The sequence below is a fragment of the Gopherus flavomarginatus genome, chromosome 10 (genome assembly GCF_025201925.1).
Source record: "Gopherus flavomarginatus isolate rGopFla2 chromosome 10, rGopFla2.mat.asm, whole genome shotgun sequence".
Classification (NCBI taxonomy): domain Eukaryota; kingdom Metazoa; phylum Chordata; order Testudines; family Testudinidae; genus Gopherus; species Gopherus flavomarginatus.
In genome coordinates this window covers 51,407,051-51,426,829 of record NC_066626.1, presented here as the reverse complement: position 1 = coordinate 51,426,829, position 19,779 = coordinate 51,407,051, and the positions used below count along the sequence as shown (strand labels likewise).

Genomic DNA, 19,779 nt, shown 5'->3' with positions numbered 1-19,779 from the left:
GCTGCCACCTAACCCTGTAAGCACCTATACTCACTTAGCACTTACATTTCAACAGTACAAATTCCCTAGGTGCCTAAATTTCTGTCTCTGGGCATGCGCACTGCTGCCTAGGTCTAGGCATCTGAACGCCTAAGCTCCAATGTGATTCACAAATGGAGGAAAGAGAGGTGCTTCACCACCTAGCTTATCTGTAGGGCCCAATCCAGTAGGCATGCTCAGACACTGCCTAACTCCACACAAAATGGCTGAAGTAGGATCACCTCTCTCATAACTTTTAGCCCAGAGATAAGGTTACTCACCTGGCCTGTGGGAGAACTCTGGCTCAAGTCCCCTCTCTGCATGATGAGGAGAACAGAATTTGAACAGGAATTTGTCACCTCTTACATGAGTTCCTCAACCACTGGGCTATGGAATATTCTGATGGGGGCAGCCTCAGTCTCCCCAGTTGAAGCTATTTCACTTTGGCTAAATACTTAAAGAGTCAGTGGGCCAAAGAGCAGAGGTGAGAATGAGTCGATGGCCTGGTGCGTGGGGCACTCACTTAGGAGGTGGGAGACTCAATGTTCAGTCCCCTCACTCCAACTTATTTAACCAAAGAGGAACAGCTTCACTACACAGCTAATACCTGCTTGCTGTGTTCCCATCCTCCATTGTTCAGATAACAACCCCCTTAGTCTATTCCACTGGACATTATATGCAGCAAACCAGACAGGGTTTCCAAGATAGCTGAACATGGAACCAGTGTAACATCACTTCCTTGCACAGTTGTTTGCCTCCACAGAGATAAGGTTCTACCTGCTTCTCCTGCAAAGTGTGTCACTCCACTCCTGGATCAAGAGTTACAAATGTGCTATAAATTCCCTCAGGCACAACAAAGAGGCTGGTTCTCCTCACAAGCTCAACAACATCTTGCTCAAAGACTATTAAGCCTATTGAGTTTGCAATCTCTTCCTGCTTCTGCAAATGAGCTTGTAACTTCCTGTTAACAATCAACTTTGCTGTGTGTGTGTTTTTTTAAACCACAATATTTTTATAAGTGCACAGCTAACAGCTCACCAGAATTTTCTGCTGCACATGCTCAGTCCTGTATATTCAAACCTTTAGGATTTTGTTTTAAAACCATTTTCCCCTCAATACAGGCCAGATTGTGATATCCTTACTCGTGCTGAGTACACTACATGGCGAGTATCCCCAATAATGAGACTCACTGAAGAGAAAGATGTTAGGTGCTGCCAGTAAGAGATAACAATCTGGCCCTAGGGCCAGATTTTCCTCTACATTCCTGTTCTACTCAGTTTAGGTAAGTGGGGGAGGAGAAAGATTTAGGGAAAGAGTTATGATTCCCTAATCCTGTGGGTTGGTCTACAATAACACAGTCATGAGTTAGGGTCACCTCAGGGTTTATACCATTTAAATCTTTGGTATGGGACCTTCAGCCAATGGAGAATCAGGAAGTTATGTTCTTGATCATTCTCACCATTCTCAAGGAGGCACAGCAAAGATTTTATCCCATGAGTCATAACAGACCATTGTTCAGTAGATCCAGGATATTTTCTCTCTTCAGTTATGGATATGTTACTGACAGACCAGACAGCACGGCATTCTAATCCTTTATTCTGTCATACATTGCAGCTTAAAAGGATTGAACACTGTTTCCCTTGTGGCCAGCTGTGGTGGTTTAAGGCAGAATGTGGGTCCCCAATTTGAAAGGAGGCTTTGCCATCTGGAAGAGACAGCATCCTACATCTTCAGGCATGGGCTCACGCTGCAGATCCCTGGGCTGCATCAATTGGTTTTTTTTTCATTCCCTCACCAAGCAGCACACTAAGCAGCTCAGCACAAAGACTTAGCAGCATTTTGCAGCAAGTAGGCTTTTTCCTACCCTGTGAGAGGCTGTAGGAAAGCACAGTGAGACCCCAGAAGCATGGAATCAAGCAGGAGTCCATCCTAGGATTCTAGGAAATTTTGGTATTTCTGGGCCCCATTAACTCATACTCTACTACTGGTTATCAGCACTTTAGTCTTCATCCATTCATAAGAGTAAGACTCTTCCAGGATAATGAGATCCAGTTAAAAACATTGGAACAGAACTGCAATAACTTAAACAATGTTTTCATCATGGTATCAATGAGAGCAGACAGGCATTTTTCCAATTGTAATTTGTTTAAAAAAAAGAAACTTAAAAAACAGAAGGGAAAAAAAAGACTAAAAAGACAAGAAAAGTGGGAGTTCCGGGAATAACCTGCTGTTTGAGCTTTTGGAATTAAAATGAATTTTAAGTGAACTGGATTGATATAAGTGAATATATAATTTGCTAATCTCTCTTTAGGAAATGGTAAGTCATCATATGTTAACTTCTTTAGTGCAGACAATTGGTTCATCTACTCTAGTTTCTAACAGTAATTGTATCATTACCTACACTTGATGCTTCAAGGGAAGAAAAACCTCAAGAAACATGATTTTTGTACTTTGCCATTAGGGGAAACCCCACGCTAATCCCCACTCTAAATCAGCGTATGCCCTGAAATGAGAGACCTTTTCTTTCAAAGAATCAGCAGAAATCAGAAGGTGAAGACATATTAGGTCATCTAGACCATACAATTCTGCCACAAAAAGGTTTAGTCCCTAGAACAAAGGTAATGGAGCTTTCTATAGGAAAATATTCCACAGATTTAATCTTTGGGACATTTTGCCTGATATTTAAAGTCATCTTATTTAGCTCCAAACATATGGTATTTTTATGTTTTTGTTATTTCTCCAATGCAAAACAGGTATTATTAAAATCGGTGATCCTTACACCCATAAGGGGAGAATAAAAGATTTTCAAGAGAAAGGAAAATGAGTCCCAAGTTTCAGTGAGCTCTTCACTTAAGATTCAGCCTACCCTTCATTCATTCATTAAATATGAGATGTAAATCTAAAATTAAATCTCAATTAAGCACTGGTTTCTATGTGCTGAAAACCTCAATAACCTGGCTTTGAGGAGTATTCAGCAAAGAAATAAGTTTTAATTAACACTGCCTTTTTCCCACTCTGTGAAACTTCTTGCTCCAGGGACACCCAGAGGATTCAGGGAGCCTAGAGTCTTCGGCGGCGGGGAGCCCCTGCTGCTGAATTGTGGCCGAAGACCCAACACTTCGGCGGCAGGTCCTGGGGTGAAAGGACCCCCCCACCGCCAAAGACCCGGAGCAGAAGAAGCTCCAGGGGTCTGGGCCCCACGAGAGTTTTCCGGGGCCCTAGGAGCGAGTGAAGGACCCCGCTCCAGGGGCCCTAAAAAACTCTCGTGGGGGCCCCTGTGGGGCCTGGGGCAAATTGCCCCACTTGTCCCCCGGGTGGCCCTGTCTTGCTCCAATGGCCACAATTAAAAAGTAAGGATTTGCTAACAATTACCGCAGGGTGGTATCTGAGATACACTATCACACTTGCCCTTTATAATTAGAATAAGAAGCTATGTGGTAACTATGTGGTGTCTATTACCAAACGCTGATATTTTAATAGTACCCACTGTTCTTCCTCTTTATGGTTCTGAGAAGATATAACAGTATCTGGCATCATAAATACCAGGAATCTCACTAAAATTTGTGCAATCCATAGTATTGTGAGGTCCCAGAATGATACATTCTGAGATACCATCAGTGAACCAGGAAGTTCTGAAAGCATTTTAGAGGAGGGAAGATAGAATAAAGAAGAGTCTAGTTTAAAGTTATTTCTGTGCTGGATGCCCCCACTCCCCCAGCCTTGTGAAGGTGGACAATCATCTCAGAAAGGTATTGTTGTTGCCGTATAAAGACGAATTATGTTGACAAAGAGTTAGGAGCTACTGGAAAATGTATCATTTGTGCACTGTCTTTGTCGTTAGGTCTTTCAATGGGATGGTAGTAGATGGACCCAGTGAGAATCTGAAATAAAGGGGAACTGCAAAGTGAATATCATCATTGTGTTTGCTCCATTTAGTGTTGAGAGATGGCCATCACCTCATGATCTCACACTGTTAATTCCCCGCCTCTACCACTTCCCTTGTTTTGCCAGAGACTTTGGCAAGATTTTTGGAGGACCTAGATTGGTGATATCAAAGGAAGCTGACACCTCAGCAGATGGTCTGACAGCTAATTAGGAATGGGATGTTGAAGCTTGCACATTCCCTGCCACCTCAATATCCCTGCCCCCTCAGTTGAGATGAGAGAGCTGCAACTCAGAATCTATGAGTCTATGAGTTTCAGCCTTGTAGGAGGTAACGCTCAGTGGAGGCAGTGTAACTGGACTGGAAATTAGGAGATCTACTTTCGATTCTACTTTTAATTTCCAGCTTCACTGCTGACCTGATGTGTGAATTTGTGCAAGTCGCTTCACATTTCTGTACCTCTTTTTCTCTTCCCAGCCTTTGCCTGTCTTGTCTACTTAGATTGCAGGCTCTTTGGGGCAAGCTGTCATTTACCATGCATTTACATAGTATCTAGCTTAATGGGAGCCTTATCGCAGCTGGGACCGTTAGGTACTACTGTATTGTAATACAAAAAGTAATTAATAATCCCATCATCCAGGTCCTCCAGAGATCTTACCCAAAATTGTCCCTCCACCAAAAATAGAAGGTAGTCAAGATCTGATATTTCTAAAGTAATAAAACAAACAGGAAAATAACTTTCCATTATAAAAATAATCAGAGTTGGATTTCCTGCTGTGCAGAAAGCAGGGAAGTAGAAAACACTGACCCACCAGAAGACTGAAGAAAGGCTTAAAGGAGGTTTCCATGACTGCCAGGGAAATAGCTAGAGATCTTGGCGGAATGACTAAAAAGGACACTGGAAACTGAAACAAGGTAAGAGGATTGTTATGGGTGGGTGGGGGGAGAAGAGGAATTTAACAGTGTGGTGAAAGCGTCCTTGCCTTGGGAAAGAGCTGTTAGACGAGCCAATGCAACTGGCGTAGGTATTCTACATTGGATCATTTGAGGCCCAGTCCTGTTCTTACTGAAATCCATTGGTGTTTTGCCACTGAGGTTAATGGGAGAAGGATCAGGCCCTTACCAGGAACCAGGATTCTAGCAAGCCTTGAGATTAAACTATACAGTGAGGGAGGCAAAACAGGCCCATTAGACCAGTTTTCCAATGATCTCACCCTCTCCCTACACTGTATTTTTACAGTGCAACAGTGACATCCAGTCGCCAGCTGGATTAATCACAGGTGGTTTGTATATTCCCTCAAGACATATTCTATGCTTGCTTCTCCCATTCAAAGGTGGCAGACTACATTTAGATGGCTATCTCCTATTTGTCCTATTTGGCACATCTCTATTTTAAATGACGCTTTAATGTTGCAACAAATGATCTATTCAACATTTTGCCTGTGGGGTCCTAAGTATTAATTAGGCTAAATTGGTTCGGTACTAAAAAGCTGCCTGCAATTTAGAGATAAAGTGCTTGTGGCCAGGCGTTGAGGAGAGGGGAGTCTGTGAAAGATTACTTACTAGGTTTTATTGTACACTTGTAAGGCAACACTGCTGGAATATAGATGTCACTTTAAGAAGGAAAAGCCTTTCTCAAACCTATGGAGCGTCTGAAATATAATGTAGCCACTGATAAACATTTATATATTGTTCCTTTCCTTAATCAAAGCAAGTGTAATTATCCTAGTCTGACGATACCATATTTGGTAGCATTTATACAGCTCTTCTGCACCTATCCCTGATAGTTCCATATAGTAATTCTTTGTGTTCACATGATTTTAAAATTGAAATATTTTTCACACTTGAATCAGAGTTATTTTTCTGTATTTTTCTAAATAGATCTATACTGTATTTGAGGAGGTGGTTACTATTCATGTGCAAGCTGGTATGGTAAGAGCTGGAGATACTACATGAATGATATTACAGTCAGATGGGCTTATGAAAAAGAAAGGTAACTATAGCAATCTCTTCTCTAAACACTAATAATCAGATCCGCTAATTCAGGCATGTTGCACATTGAAGTACCAGTTATGTTTTCTAAGGTTCAGCAGTGCTATAAATCATGAGTGATTTACTGCTCATTGCAGAATTAGAATTCAGAGAAGTTTCCTATCTTGTTATTTGGAAAAATAAATACCCGTGCAATTGTTCTCTTCAAAAACCATCCCTGTGTTCATATGGTCAGCAAAATACCATACATTAGACAGCATTTCTCATTACCTTCTCTTGATTTCTCTTCATCCTTTCTTGTGTTCTCGGAAGGGATGTCAGCTGATCCCTCCTCTAGAGTTGCATTGTTTTCCTCTTGTTTTTCTTTAGAAGACACAAGACAGTGAGAAAGTGCCTAATGACAGGAGTTAGTAATGATGATGATGACTAGTTTTCATAGTTACATACTGTCACCTGTATATGATAAGTGAGAACTAAAAACTGCTTATCTCTTCAGCTCTTACTTCATCCTGCCATGCTTGTAGCAATACTGTAGACAGCTAATAATTTCTCTTCCTCATTGTTTCCATTCCTTGTTAGTTCAAATTTATATCTGATTGTGAATCACCTCTTATCCTGGTTTATGTCTATTCACATGTGTGGAGTTTCTGATAACATGTAAATTACATTCTATTATTCATTATGCTATATGTGAAATAAAGGATTGGGGTTTTTCCCCAAACAAATTGAAAAGAGGCAGTATTGTACTTTACCTTCGCATTGCTTCTCCCCGTCAAGAGCACCACATATTGTGTTGTCCTCTACTGAATTCTTGTTATCCTCTTGATTTTCCTTTTTAAGTGGAGCTTCAGGTCTGGTTTCTGAATTTTCACATGGAACTGTCCCAACAGATTTTGCTATTTCGTCAATAATATCAATGACCTGCAGCTGAGTTTTTTCAGGTGGTACATTCCCATTGTACTCAAGTATGCTAGATGCAATCGGGACTTCTTCTGTCATGATTACTGTAGTGTCCAGTTAATTCCTTTGGGTCGTACACTTTCACTGAAGTTCCAGTATCCTACAACCGCTGCAGAAAAAATAAGCCAAACACCTTATTACCTTTTTCACTGTTCTGCCTCCCCCCCTCGAATAGTCAACAAGCTTTTCTTCGTCTGAAGGCGCTGTAGCAAAACAGAACAGAGTAACAATGTCAGGATTTGTCTAGGATTTGCCAGCAGTCCCCTTCTATAAAACTATCCAATCAGCACCTTGCTTGTTGCTTAGAGTCTCCCAGTTGCATAATTAAATGCACCATTTTAATTTACATAAACAAACAATCTGAAGCAACAAAGCTTTTGTGCTGGCATGCAGAGTGGGTCTTTCAGCATGTCAGCCCCATGGTAATAAACAGAGATTTTGTACTCTTGTCACAATGGCTCTTTGTGTGTTCGCCTTGTAACAGGAGCAACAATTGTTCTAAATCTTTAAGCCATAGTGAGTGACCACCTTTATTCATATTAGTTATATGTAACCAGCTTAACATTCCCAACCAGGTTTATGTTCTGGTAAACCTTGAAATACTGTTGGTCAGACAATGGCTTCATTTTCTATTTGGTAAGAAATAAATTAGCTTGTTTAATAGGTGCACATATTTTGCATACAATACAGTATAATGCTACTTCCTTTAGTACAGCATCACTCAGGCCAAAAAGGCTTTACAGAGATAGGGGTAAACCATGAGAGGTGCTGAGCACCTGCCATGGGCATTTAATTCAGTGGAAGCTGCAAGCACTCAGCATTTCTCAAAATTTGACACTTAGAAATAAGACCAGAGAATTAAAATGAAAAACAAACAGCAGCAGGACAGGCACAAGAGACAGAAACATTTTGAAATGAGATTTGAAATGAGAAGGTGAGTCGATGGGGCAGAGAGCTCCAGATGACAGGATATTTCTAAGTGTTACCGTGTGTGGTAGAAAAACTTCCAGTAGAATGAGGATAAAGTCTCAGCAAAAAGCCTGGCTCATAGTATAACATATCAACAGTGTTTCCCCATTTTGCCAATCCAAGTTTTAGTCCCAGCAACAATAATATTCCCTATGTTAAAGGAACATAATAGGGGCAGTGGCATGAGACTAATACATACATCACTGATTATCAACCTGACCTACAAGCTGACTGAGTTTGAGAAACTTTTTCTAAGGTACAGTACTCACAAAGAATGAGTGAATTCATTTCTGTAGTTCACTGGGAAGCAGCTGGCTGGACCTGGGTGTCAGAGGCATTTTCTGCCCATAGCTGAACTTGTCCTCAGAGTCTCTCCTACAAGCCTAGCATCTGAAGCCAAGTTTACGTAAGAATGAAATCTGCTTTAAATGTCTTTTCATGTTAGTGCTGTTACACCCTGACACCCCAATATTCACCACTGTCATGTAATTAGGATATGTCTTATACAAAGTATGCCTTGTGAGGTGTCATTCTAAAAGTTTTAATCTGGTAGACAGTGATATCTCATTGGATTGAATGTGCTATCATTGTGTGTGAAGTTATGAAGTTTGGCTATCTATGTGCTGCTGAAACATGTCCTGAGGTTGAAAACACCCATAAGCAGCCTTTCAGGTACAACAGTAAAAAGGCCAAACAATGTTAATGGCTTACTGAGGAAATGCACACAAGCACAAGGATTACCCCAGAAACTGTGTACAATAGAAGTCTCTCAGAGACAGCGCTAAACAATGAGAACTCTTTGACCCAGGTCACAGCAAAAGAGCAAGTGGGGAGAAAATACAAAAAGGGGAAAATGACATGATGGCAGGGCAGGAAATCTCACTCTCCCTACAACAATATACCTGGAAGCACCTGAGGAACAAAGACTGAACCATGGAAAATGATGGTCCCAGGCTACAGGGATTTTTAGCCTATGTATGAAAACCTGGGAAAGCCAAGGCAACTTGTGCCTTAAGAAACTGCCAGTCTGTCTATCACTCAAGGTGAGAATTTGCTAATTTATATCTTACCTATCTAGTGCGTTAAGCTCAGTTTGCGTTTTTCATTCATTTACTAATATAATCTGCTTTGATCTATTTGCTATCCCTTATGATCACTTAAAATTTACCTTTTGTCGTTAATGAACATATTTCTTGTTTATAACATAACCCAGTTTGTGCAATTCATACTGGGAGTGGGGGGGGGTGGCGCAAGAAGCTGTGCACATCTCTCTCCACATTGACGGAGAGGGAGAATTTTTATGAGTTTGTGCTGTGCAGATCTTTCTATACAGTGCAAGACAATATTATATTGAGTTTATCTCCCAAAAGGGGTGTGCACACGAGTGCTGGGGGAGTCCTCTCACACAGAGCTGACTTCAGTCTGTGTCTGCAGCTGGGTGTGGCCCTACCTCTGTGTGTGTGTGTGTGTGTGTGTGTGTGTGTGTGTGTGTGTGTGTGTGTGAGAGAGAGGGGGGGGGTGAAAGTAATTTAAAGGACTTGCCGGTACTCTGGAATCTGGAGGAGGGGCGTGGCCTCCACCAGAAGAGGCGGAGCCTTTAAATCCCCAGGCCCTTTAAATCAGGATTCAAAGGGCCCGGGGCTAGGGCTGTGGTAGCAGCACCTGGGAGCCCCAAGTCCTTTAAATCACCCCCTGAGCTCCCAGCTGCAGAGGTGGCTGGGAACCCTGGGGTTCGGGGGCAATTTAAATGGGGTGATTTAAAGGGTTCAAGGCTCTAGCTGCTGCTACCACAGCAGAGCCCCGGGCCCTTTAAATTGCCAATGGAGCTCCAGGGGTCCTGCTGCCACTACCATACAAGGCCCTTTAAATCATCTCTGGAGCCCTGCTGCTGGCACCCTGGGTTAGCGGTGACAGGGTTCCGGTGGCTATTTAAAGGGCCCAGGGTGGTAGATGCAGCGGGAGCCCCAAACCCTTTCAATAGCCACCAGAGCCCTGCCACTGCTACCCGAGGGCTCTGGCAGGCTCCGGGGGCTATTTAAAGGGCCTGGAGTTGTAGAGGCAGTAGGAGCCCCGAACCCTTTCAATAGCCACCAGAGCCCTGCTGCCACTACCCAAGGGCTCTGGCAGGCTCCGGGGGCTATTTAAAGGGCCCAGGCCCTTTAAATTGTCCTCGGAGCCCTGGGGTAGCAGCAGTGGGTCTCCAGCAGTGATTTAAAGGGCCCAGGGTGGTAGCGGTGGCAGGAAGCCTGGGCCCTTTAAATCACCACCTGAGCCCTGCAGCTGCTACCTCATGGCTCTGGCAGCAGGGCTCTGGCAGCAATTTAAAGGGCCCTGGGCACCAGCCCTTTAAATTTCTGCCTCAGGAAGCTGGTCCACCCCGGTATGGCACACCAGCTCTTGCTGGCAGGGGTGGCAGGTTTGTAGAAATTTTGGTGGTGCCCAGAACCTGCCCCTGCCCAAACTCTGCCCCCCCAAACTCCACCCCCCACTTTCCCAAGACTCTGGGAGGGAGTTTGGGTGGGGCAGGAGGTCTGGAGTGCAGGCCCTGGGCTGGGGCAGAGGACTGACATGCAGGTGGGGTGCAGGGTGCAGGCTCTGGGAGGGAGTTTGGGGATGGGAGGGAGTATGGAGGGAGGGGGAGCAGGGGTGAGGGCTGTGGGGTGAGGCTGGGGTGGATTTGAGATGTAGCTGGGGATGAGGGGTTTGGGGTGTGGAAGGGGACTCAGGGCTGAGGCAGAGGGTTAAGGTGCCAGGGGATGAGGGCTCTGGCTGGGGCCAGAGATGAGGGGTTTGGGGTGTTGGAGAGCCTCAGGGCTAGGACAGAGGTTTGGAATGCGGGGGGGATGAGGGCTGTTACTAGGGGTGTGGGCTCTTGGGGTGGGTCAGGGCTAGGGATGAGTTTAGGGTGTCTGCAGGCTGCCCTGGGACTGGAGCCAGAGAGGAGGACTCCCTCCAGCCCTCTCCCTGCTGGCAGCAGTGAGCTCTGGGGTAGGGACCCCCTCCTCCCCCCCAGCAGCACACTCACACACACCCCACTGTCACTGCATGTGCTCCTAGGGCCCCTCTCAGGTCCAGGAATCCCCCTTGCCTCCCCTGTGGTGGGTGCCATGCCAGGTGGGGGGGCGGCTGCCATCACATGTGTGCCTTCTCCCTGCTGCTGCCCCTCACTGTAGCCTCACTGGGGCTGCTCCTTGCCCAGCGTGGGGCAAGAGCAGTGACTGCGGGCAGGGGGGCGGCTATACTGGTGGAGGGTCCCACTGGAAAATGAAAGGGTCCAAGAGGGAAGGGCAGCCTGCTCTGGCAGTAGTGAAAGAGGGGCACTAGGACCCTGTGGCGGCAGTTAATGCAGGCAGGCAGCATGGAGCTGCAGGGGATGGAGAGAGACAAACGCTCTGCACTAGGATCCAGGGAGGTGCATGGGGGCAGCAAAGGAGGGCCAGGGCACACTCAGGGGAGGAATGCTCCATTTTCTTGCTGGTAGCTACTGCACCTTTTCTTACCAGTCCTCCGTACCGGCCCGCACTGGCTTACTTTCACCTCTGAGTTTGGTGTAAATGATTTGTAATTGTTTTAACTTTTCATGAGAGATGGCTACAATATAAAATCTTGAATGTGGATTGAGGATATGTGAGCATAGATAGCCACAAGGAAAGAAACTGGATACTGGGAAAATAGGTTAAGAGTGCGATAGGTAATTTTAAAATCATACACTGCTGCTGCTGCTGTACCCCCGGAATTAAGAAGAACATTCATGTTTGTTCAAATGGCCTCCTTAAAGCAGTGCTCTAATTTAGGGTGATGAAATGTGACATGTTCTTATTTGTCAGTCAGTCTTGTTCCTGGTGCTTCTCCCAATGGGGCAACACCACTGAACTGGAGGCAGAAATGGAGCTTACCTGAGCATCTCTAATGTCTTGGTTTTCAAAGTATGCTGTCAGTGACACCTGTGAGGCCCACTTAATACAGTGTATATTCCAATATATTGGTATTGACTATTAATGGGTTTGTGTAGGAGAGGTAGAGTGGCTCAATGTGCTGCTAGAATCCCATGATACCTATTGCATTCATTCATCATCATGCATTCTGAAAGACAGAAATGTTCTCTCCATTCTATGTTAAAGGCCAATGTAGTTAATTAAAGAAAAATCAAATGCTTGTTGTTCCATTCTGAGCCTCACTCTGGGCCATTTTCACCACTCCTATAACATAAAGAGACCAGAAAGGTGGCAGATATCCTAGGAAACCCCCTAGGTGGCATAGACCTGTGTCAGTGGGGACCCTGGGGTGAGTGACTCAAGCACTGCAGCACTCTGGTAATTCTCATCTGGTGGACCAACCCTTCATGGCCATATCCAGCAGATTATAGGTGAGAGCAGCCCCAAACCATGCAGGGGCCAAACTAGCCTAACTGGTGCCAGAGTTCAACTCGTAAGTCAGCAGGCCAAGGAGAGGCAAACAGGTTTCAGAGGATTGCAACCACCTTCCATTTTCTCCTCCACTTACCCTTTTTACTTTAAAAAAAAGTGTCTTTCTAGTCCTTACAGTTGCAGAGACAAACTTAAAAATGTGAACTGAACATGATCTAGTGCAGGGATGCCTGTCTGGATCTGCAGACTGGCTGAAACAATAGATCTAAGAAGTGTGAACTGCCCCATTCACTTTGGTCAAGTCCCTGTGGACTCTATCATTCTGTGGCCATGGAATTTGATATCATAAAATCACAGTTTGGCTATGGAATTCATCATTTGGCTGCAGCCAGGCAGCCAATGCTATTTTTTCCTCTCTCACTGTCTCTCCGGGACCTATCTGTAGCTGCTGTTTGCCCTCTAGGTTTTGCTTCAAAGGGAAGTGAATAGGATTACAGTGTATGATCCCTGCACTGTTCCATGCAGCCACGCAGAAAGGTGTTCCTGACTACTTTCCCACCCCACCAGCTTTCTTTCTTCTGTGGATCCGCTACTTGCAGCTTGACTTTCCTCTCTCATGCACCCAGACCAAAGTGCACACACTCAATTATGTATCAACTACCACAGTACGTGTAAGTAGTTGACAGTAGCTGTCCAAGCATTATGGGGCTTGCAAATAGCCATTAAAAGGAGAAAACACTGAGCCATCTGAAGACCGCACATGCATCATAGTTTCAGATGTCTGGGAAAGCTGTTTAGAAGAGTTCAGGAGAGCAGTACTTCTCTATATTAATGGATGAAACTACAGGAATGTCTTTTTCTGCCCACCTTTTAACATTTGTCCACTGTATATGATAAGGCCTATAGATGAGTCCTTTCTCTGTCTCTGTTCTCTTACAGGACATGCTACAAGAAAAAACATATATCTTCAAAGCCCTACAGCTCTCATTTCTTGCAGGTGGGTTGCACTGGTATCGCTGTATTAGTATGGATGATGCCTGAGCTATGATAGGAAACACAGTGGCCTTGTCACTAGAATCCAGCCTTTTGCACCTCAAGACACTGGGCACCTTGTTCAATTTGCTGGGAATAGTTGGCAGAAAAGAGGATCCTGGTGGAACTGAGAAAAATATTCGATAGGGCTGTAAAAGTTGCAAACTTTATAAAAGGGAAGCTCAGTGCATAACCTCTTCCCTATTTTATTCGAAGAAATGGGGACTTGACATCATCACCTCCTTTTCCACACCAAAGTTCAGTGGCTTCCACATGGCAAAGTTTTGAATCATGTGCTTGAGCTCAGAGAAGAGGGGAGACTTTTCCCGGCTCACGGTGGCTCTCCCCTGCCCCTTGGCAGAATGCTTGCTTGAGCAGTATCAGCTTGCTCCAAATGCTTCTAACCAGAGCTGTGCTATAACATGGGTTTTCACCCCGGGGTCACAAACGGGCTTCAGAAGCTTACAATCATCTTTCCCATATTGCTAAATGGGAGGGAGTATTGGGAAGGGAGGTCCCAATATGAGAAAGGTTAAGAAGCACTAATCTACTCTCTCTAGAATGCCAGTCACCAGGGTATTTAGCATTACTTCCGTTGCCAAGAAGGCCAGGGTATCTAGAATACCCACAACTGGTCAGAGGACTTCAGTTTTGTGTCTGATAGAAGTAATGGCCAGTCCAGCAGCACCGTGTGCCATTTCATTTGAAACACGACTGGCATCTTTGTAGTATCCTACATTTTTTATTAGAGTGACGGGCTTGATATTAGGAATGAGCACTCAGATCTGATTCAACAAGAATTGACCCAAACTTTTGTCCCAGTTTTCAACAAAAACCAAAAAGCTTTTTCTAGGTTCCTAAAAGTTCTAGGGAGCCCTTTTACTCCTCCTCTACCTGACTGCTAAACTTCTATCCTACTGAAATCCAACATTGTGGCTTAGTATTTCCTGCACATTTTTTTTATTAATTATTTTTATTATTATTTTCATTAGTGCTGGTAGTGATATCTGTAGTTAAGGTTGCCTAACACTTGCCATTATACAGCCATTTTTCTCTTGCTTAGATCTTTGCAAACTTTAGCTGTTTGGGCTGAAATTTTCCTATGCTGGCTGTCTGGCCAAGGCTGATTTTTTTAAGTTTCAGCAAAAATAGGTCAGCCTTTTCCAAGAATGAGGTTAGGGGAAAATATATTGTTTTGCCCAAAGCTTGCAATCATTTCACTGAGACGCTTTAGCAACACCATGATTTGGAACAAGGATGTGAAATTTGTCATGGGAATCACCCTATTGTCTGGAATGTATCTTTTTCTGTCCCAAATGTAACCAAATTATAAGTCTCTTAAAAAAAAATTAACACTTTGCCCATGCTCAGAAAAGGTATATTAGAAGCTGGCAGATAAATTCTCCAAAAATTCCACCTGCATTGAGTATACCCTCTTGCCACACACCTCCATTGTGCCAACCATATGTATATGCACATCCCCACAGAACGAATGAGCCTGCTCCACTCAAGACCTTTAGGGGCCTACCAAGATCTCCCCTGCAATTGCCGCTCCCAGCTACCAGAGGCTGCTGTGGCACTGGACACCAGAACTGTGAGCACGGAAATCGTGCTGGAACCCCAGTAGCCTGACTCAAATGTAGAGAGGATGGAGGTAGGGGAGCCAAGGATAGGCAGGGGATGACAAAGGCACAGTGGGAAAGGAACAGGAGCTGTGGAGGGGAAATAGGAGCAATGACAGAACAGGGACAGGAGATGGGTGAGAGGGGAAATATAAACAGGAGGGTCTCCATAACTTGGAATTGAACCCAGGAGTCCTGAATCTCAACATTCTTCTGCTGTTAGAAAATAACTATGAAACTCACTGGAAAAATGTGTGTTTCTTCCCCTTCTACTTTCTGTTTTGTTCTGTTAGCTTTTTTATAAAATAGGGAATTACATTTTACAACTACTTTAAAAGAATGTTAAGTTGCAAAGTTGAGCACTCAAAACTTACAGAACGAGGAGTACTTGCCACAACAGCTAACACAGCTACCACTCTGAAACCTGTCACCACTCAAAACTTTGGAAGTGCTAGAATTAAAGTTGCCCATGCAACCTTAATTTGCCCCCCTTGTATGCATGCATACAGTGTTTAATTACATAACCACATACAGTTTTTTCCACTGGAATCCTTCCGCAGTCAGTGCATGCTGGGTGGAGCTCAAAAAATAACTCAGGGTTGTGTAGTGAAAGAAGGTGGTGTCTGTAGGACCCCTGCCTCATTTGTTGCAAAAATTGGAAGGTATGCAGTGAATGAGACACAGAAAGGATGATCTTGTGGTTAAGACATTTGAATGCCACTCTGGAGAATCAGACTCTGTCCCTGCCTCTACCACAAAGTTCCTATGTGATGCTTGGAAATTGCCTTACACCAAAATTTTCACAAGTGGCCACCGTGTTCCTTATTCTCTGGGTGCCTGTAGTGTGTAGGAATTAGATAATATCCCTGCAAATAGTTTGGGAGCCCTCTAGTGGGCCTCCCTGCCTTTCACTGCAGAAGCCATCAGATCCTAGCAGAGGATACCATGACTATAGCTAGGCCTTGAATGTTGGATATAGTAAGTAAAACATGGTTATTTGGAACTCAACTTTAGTTTCCTCATATTCTTAATGATGCAAAGAAATAGCAGTGCCCAACTTGAGACACTTGGGGCCTGATTTGCAGAAGTGCTGAGGAATGACTACTACTGCAAATGAAGTCAAAGGTGTGTACTTTAAGCAAAGTGCCTATAAAAATGCATGGTACACTGAAAAATTAGACCTTAGGTGTCTCCAGTTGGGCACCGAAGATTATGGATTACTGACGGCAATTTTCTCCTAATCTCTCTGTTCCTCATCTCTAAAATGTGGATAATAATACCATTTTACTGCACAGCGTTGTGACGAAGATATATGCTTTGATGTTTGTCAAGCACTCACATACTATAAAATCCAGGAGGAAATTTATAATTCTATCTTTGGCCCAGAACCATGTTAGACTTTACAGTATGCAACACTACACCACCACAGAGTCACTTTGCAGCTGTATCCTTGCTATGTGTTCAATGAAAAAGTGAGTATCTGAGTGTTCACTATGGACGATTCATACAGTGTATGCATTTCCTTAATTATAAAACAAGTGAAAGAAAGAAAGAAAGAAAGAAAGAAAGAAAGAAAGAACCCAAAGTTCAGTGGGGCTTGTCTTGCTAAATGTCCAAAACCATTGGAAAGTTCACCAATCACTACTTGTCACCAGTCTGACTAACAGCAAAAGGATACTATCACAAGCTATTATCCTGAATTTGTGACAAGAAGACACTGTTCTCATTCAAAGAACAAATTTTTCAGCTTCCTCTTTCCTGTCCTCCCAGGCAAAGCAATGACAAGATCATATTTTAACCTTCCCAGCTAAAGCATTTATTGCAGCATTGAGGGCCCATTCTGACAAGGTGCTCGTCCCTCTCTGGTCCTATGGACATCAGTGGAGACTGAAGGGAACGCAGCACAATCCAGGAAGCTCTCAGAACTTAAAAGGAATAGTCCCAAAGAGCTTACCTACATCCCAAAGTTTTCCTGTATAGTTAAAGCTGCACAATGCACTCCTTCTCTCTTACACACACACGAGGATTGCCAGTCATACTGGTATAAAGGTGCCTTATACTGGTTGTTTATTCTTGTATGGAAAGGGGAACAAGTCACACTGGCATGAGGCACCTTTATCCTGGCATAGCTGTAGCCACACTAGGGGTTGTACTAGTATAACTATTTTGGTAAGAAATCACACCTCAAACTGACAGTTATACTGGTACAAAAGGAGTGTGTACAAGGTGAACACCAAGGTAAGCTAAGAGCTCTTCACTTTCCTTTGCAGTGTTATTGTAGCCATGTTGGTCCCAGGATATGAGACACACAAGGTGGATGAGGGATTATCTTTTATTGAACAAACTTCTGTTGGTGGACAGTACAAGCTCTTCAAAACTCTTGAAGAGCTCTGTGTAGCTCAAAAGCTAGTACGTCCACCAAAAGAAGTCAGTCCAATAAAAGATATTACCTCACCTTACAGACCTTGTGTCTCTTCAGTTTCCTTTCATCTATCAAAGTGAGCCTAAAGAAGCTGGCCTCTGGCTGAGCTAGCAGGATCTGTGGTAAGCTTGCCTCAGATCCAGTACTTATGCTGGAAATTTTACTTATATGAGGAATCCATTCTCCACCTTTAAACCAATCTGCTTTCTTTGCTCATAAATATTTCTTTTCCAGTCAATGACATTTGAAATAGAAAAGACCCTCCTTTCTCCAAGCTTATGCAGGATTGTTCCCTACAGTACGTTCCCTAGTGGTTAGTTCAGCCTGGGTTTAAAGGTCCCAAGCAATAGGGATCCCATTTTCCCTTTGTGTTTTTTGCAAAAGGATATTGTAGCAAATTTAGATATTTACTAGTGCCACCTGTTGGTGGCTAAATTAATTCCTTCTTATTCACATTTCCCCAAATTAGCGTAGTGTAGGAAAACCCTGCTTGGATGATCTCTGTTTACATCTAAATCTTTTTACACCCATCATTTTCTCCTGAGAGTTTTTACCATAGGTGTATTTTGAATCTATTTGTTTACTTCAGAAATAGTCCCCACACTATGTCAGGCATGTGCCAGCAATGCCCCTCTGCCATTTACATTGGCCAAACCAAACAGTCTCTATGCAAAAGAATAAATGGACACAAATCTGACATCAGGAATCATAACATTCAAAAACCAGTGGGAGAACACTTCAACCTCTCTAACCACTCAGTGACAAACTTCAAGGTGGCAATTTTGCAACAAAAAAACTTCAAAAACAGACTCCAAAGAGAGACTGCTGAACTCGAATTAATATGCAAATTAGATACAATTAACTCAGGCCTAAACAGAGACTGGGAATGGTTGGGTCATTACACTGTTTGAATCTATTCCCCTATGTTAAGTTCTCCTCACACCTTCTATTATTACTTCAAAAGTTTTTTTTTTCTCCTGCTGATCTCAATTGATTAGGCTCTTCCTGTTGGTATGCATACTTCCACCTTTTCATGTTCTCTGTATGTATAAATATCTCCTGTCTGTGTGTTCCATTCTATGCATCCGAAGAAGTGAACTGTAGCTCGCGAAAACTCATGCTGAAATAAATTTGTTAGTCTCCAAGGTGCCACAAGTACTCCTGTTCTTTTTTTAGGAACTCTATAGAATCTGAAAGTGATACTCCTTCAGGTACTAACATAAAGCCAATCCTTAGAGCGGTATTAATCCAAACTCCTTTCAGGGATATTCAAACTAAGCAGAAGGAAATTTTGACTAATTCTTTGATACCTGATTATGATTAATTCCCCCTCAGCCCAATTTCTCTTTTTAATGATAGGTTCTTAAAAACAGCTCTTCTGTGAATCTCTCTAGGTTTTAAAGATCCTGCATGTTACCACACAAGCCTCATCTGTGTTTGCTGAATATACCCTGGGAAAATGAGGAAAGAGAAACAGCACCACTTTTTAAGTGTATCAGGGACATCTATTGTATTATCTCTATCTGCATGTCCATGTGTTTAGTTTGTGTTCAGGGGATTCTGGCTATTTTCCTATCTTGGTTCACTGATCCCTAATCTTGGCTCCACAAAGCCCAAATATTAGGAAATAACAATGGACAGTGTACATCAGATAGTCATCCTCAGCTCTTCATCTGTCCCTCAGCAAGAGACCCACCAGTCTCCCAGTTTAATCCTTATTTTCTTTCAATTCCCCAACCTGCCCTGCAGCCCATCCCTTGCCAATTCACTCACTAATCCAGAAGAGATCTACTTGTATCTGCCCACCTCCCATCAGAAGTGCTGATTCTACAGCCTCACCAGCTCCAACCGTTGGTCATTTTCTGGGGTCTGATGAGTACTTCATTCCCCCACTTCCCACCATGACACTGGCCTGCAACTTCTGGTCAGAAGCTGAGAGTGTGGCTGGGAACTGGCAGTGGGAGTGAAAGGCCAGAGAATTGGGAAGAGTTTCGAGCAGCCGGGAGGCAGGGACTGCTGAAATGAACTAACACCAGGCAAAAGTCCTACCCCATCTCTCAACTGTTAGAACTCGCCATACCTGGCTTCACCCCAGGATCTAGATTGGTGCTCCAAGACTTGTCTCCTAATGACCCAACTCATAGGGGTCAATGGAAAGTTTTCTGTTAATTTTAATGGAGGTTGGATCAGGCCATACATTTGGAAAACAGCAACTTTCTACATATCATATCCCTGCAAACTACTCAGTTTTCCAAGTGTTAAGATATTTGTCTACGGAAACCCTGCGCTTGGAGTCTTCCCCTCTGAGAGACTATAATGTTGATGTAAAAATATAAGAACTGCCATACCGGGTCAGACCAATGGTCTATCTAGCCCAGTAGCCTGTCTCCAACAGCAACTAGTAACAGAGCTTCAGGGAGATGAGTGTACAGAATAAGGCAGTAGAAGTGATCCAGCCCGTCTCCCCATCCTAGCTTGTGGCAGTCAGAAGTTTAGGGTCTCCTGAGCATGGGA

The 19,779-nt window shown here is 43.7% G+C and overlaps 1 protein-coding gene across 2 annotated transcripts in view; it reads right to left on the bottom strand.

The window, feature by feature from the left end:
• The window catches only part of ERMN (ermin), a 28,599-nt gene that overhangs the window by 4,360 nt on the left and 4,460 nt on the right, over positions 1-19,779 (bottom strand). Inside the window, exons 1-3 of one of the 2 annotated variants that reach the window (XM_050969343.1) lie at positions 8,092-8,109; positions 6,646-6,962; positions 6,164-6,256 (exon numbers count right to left, since the gene is read on the bottom strand). In XM_050969343.1, coding sequence (XP_050825300.1) covers positions 6,164-6,256; positions 6,646-6,892 — 340 coding nt within the window. In that variant the 5' untranslated portion in view covers positions 6,893-6,962; positions 8,092-8,109. Of the gene's footprint in view, positions 1-6,163; positions 6,257-6,645; positions 6,963-8,091; positions 8,110-19,779 lie in introns of those variants that run through there. The other variant, XM_050969342.1, reaches the window with a different exon arrangement.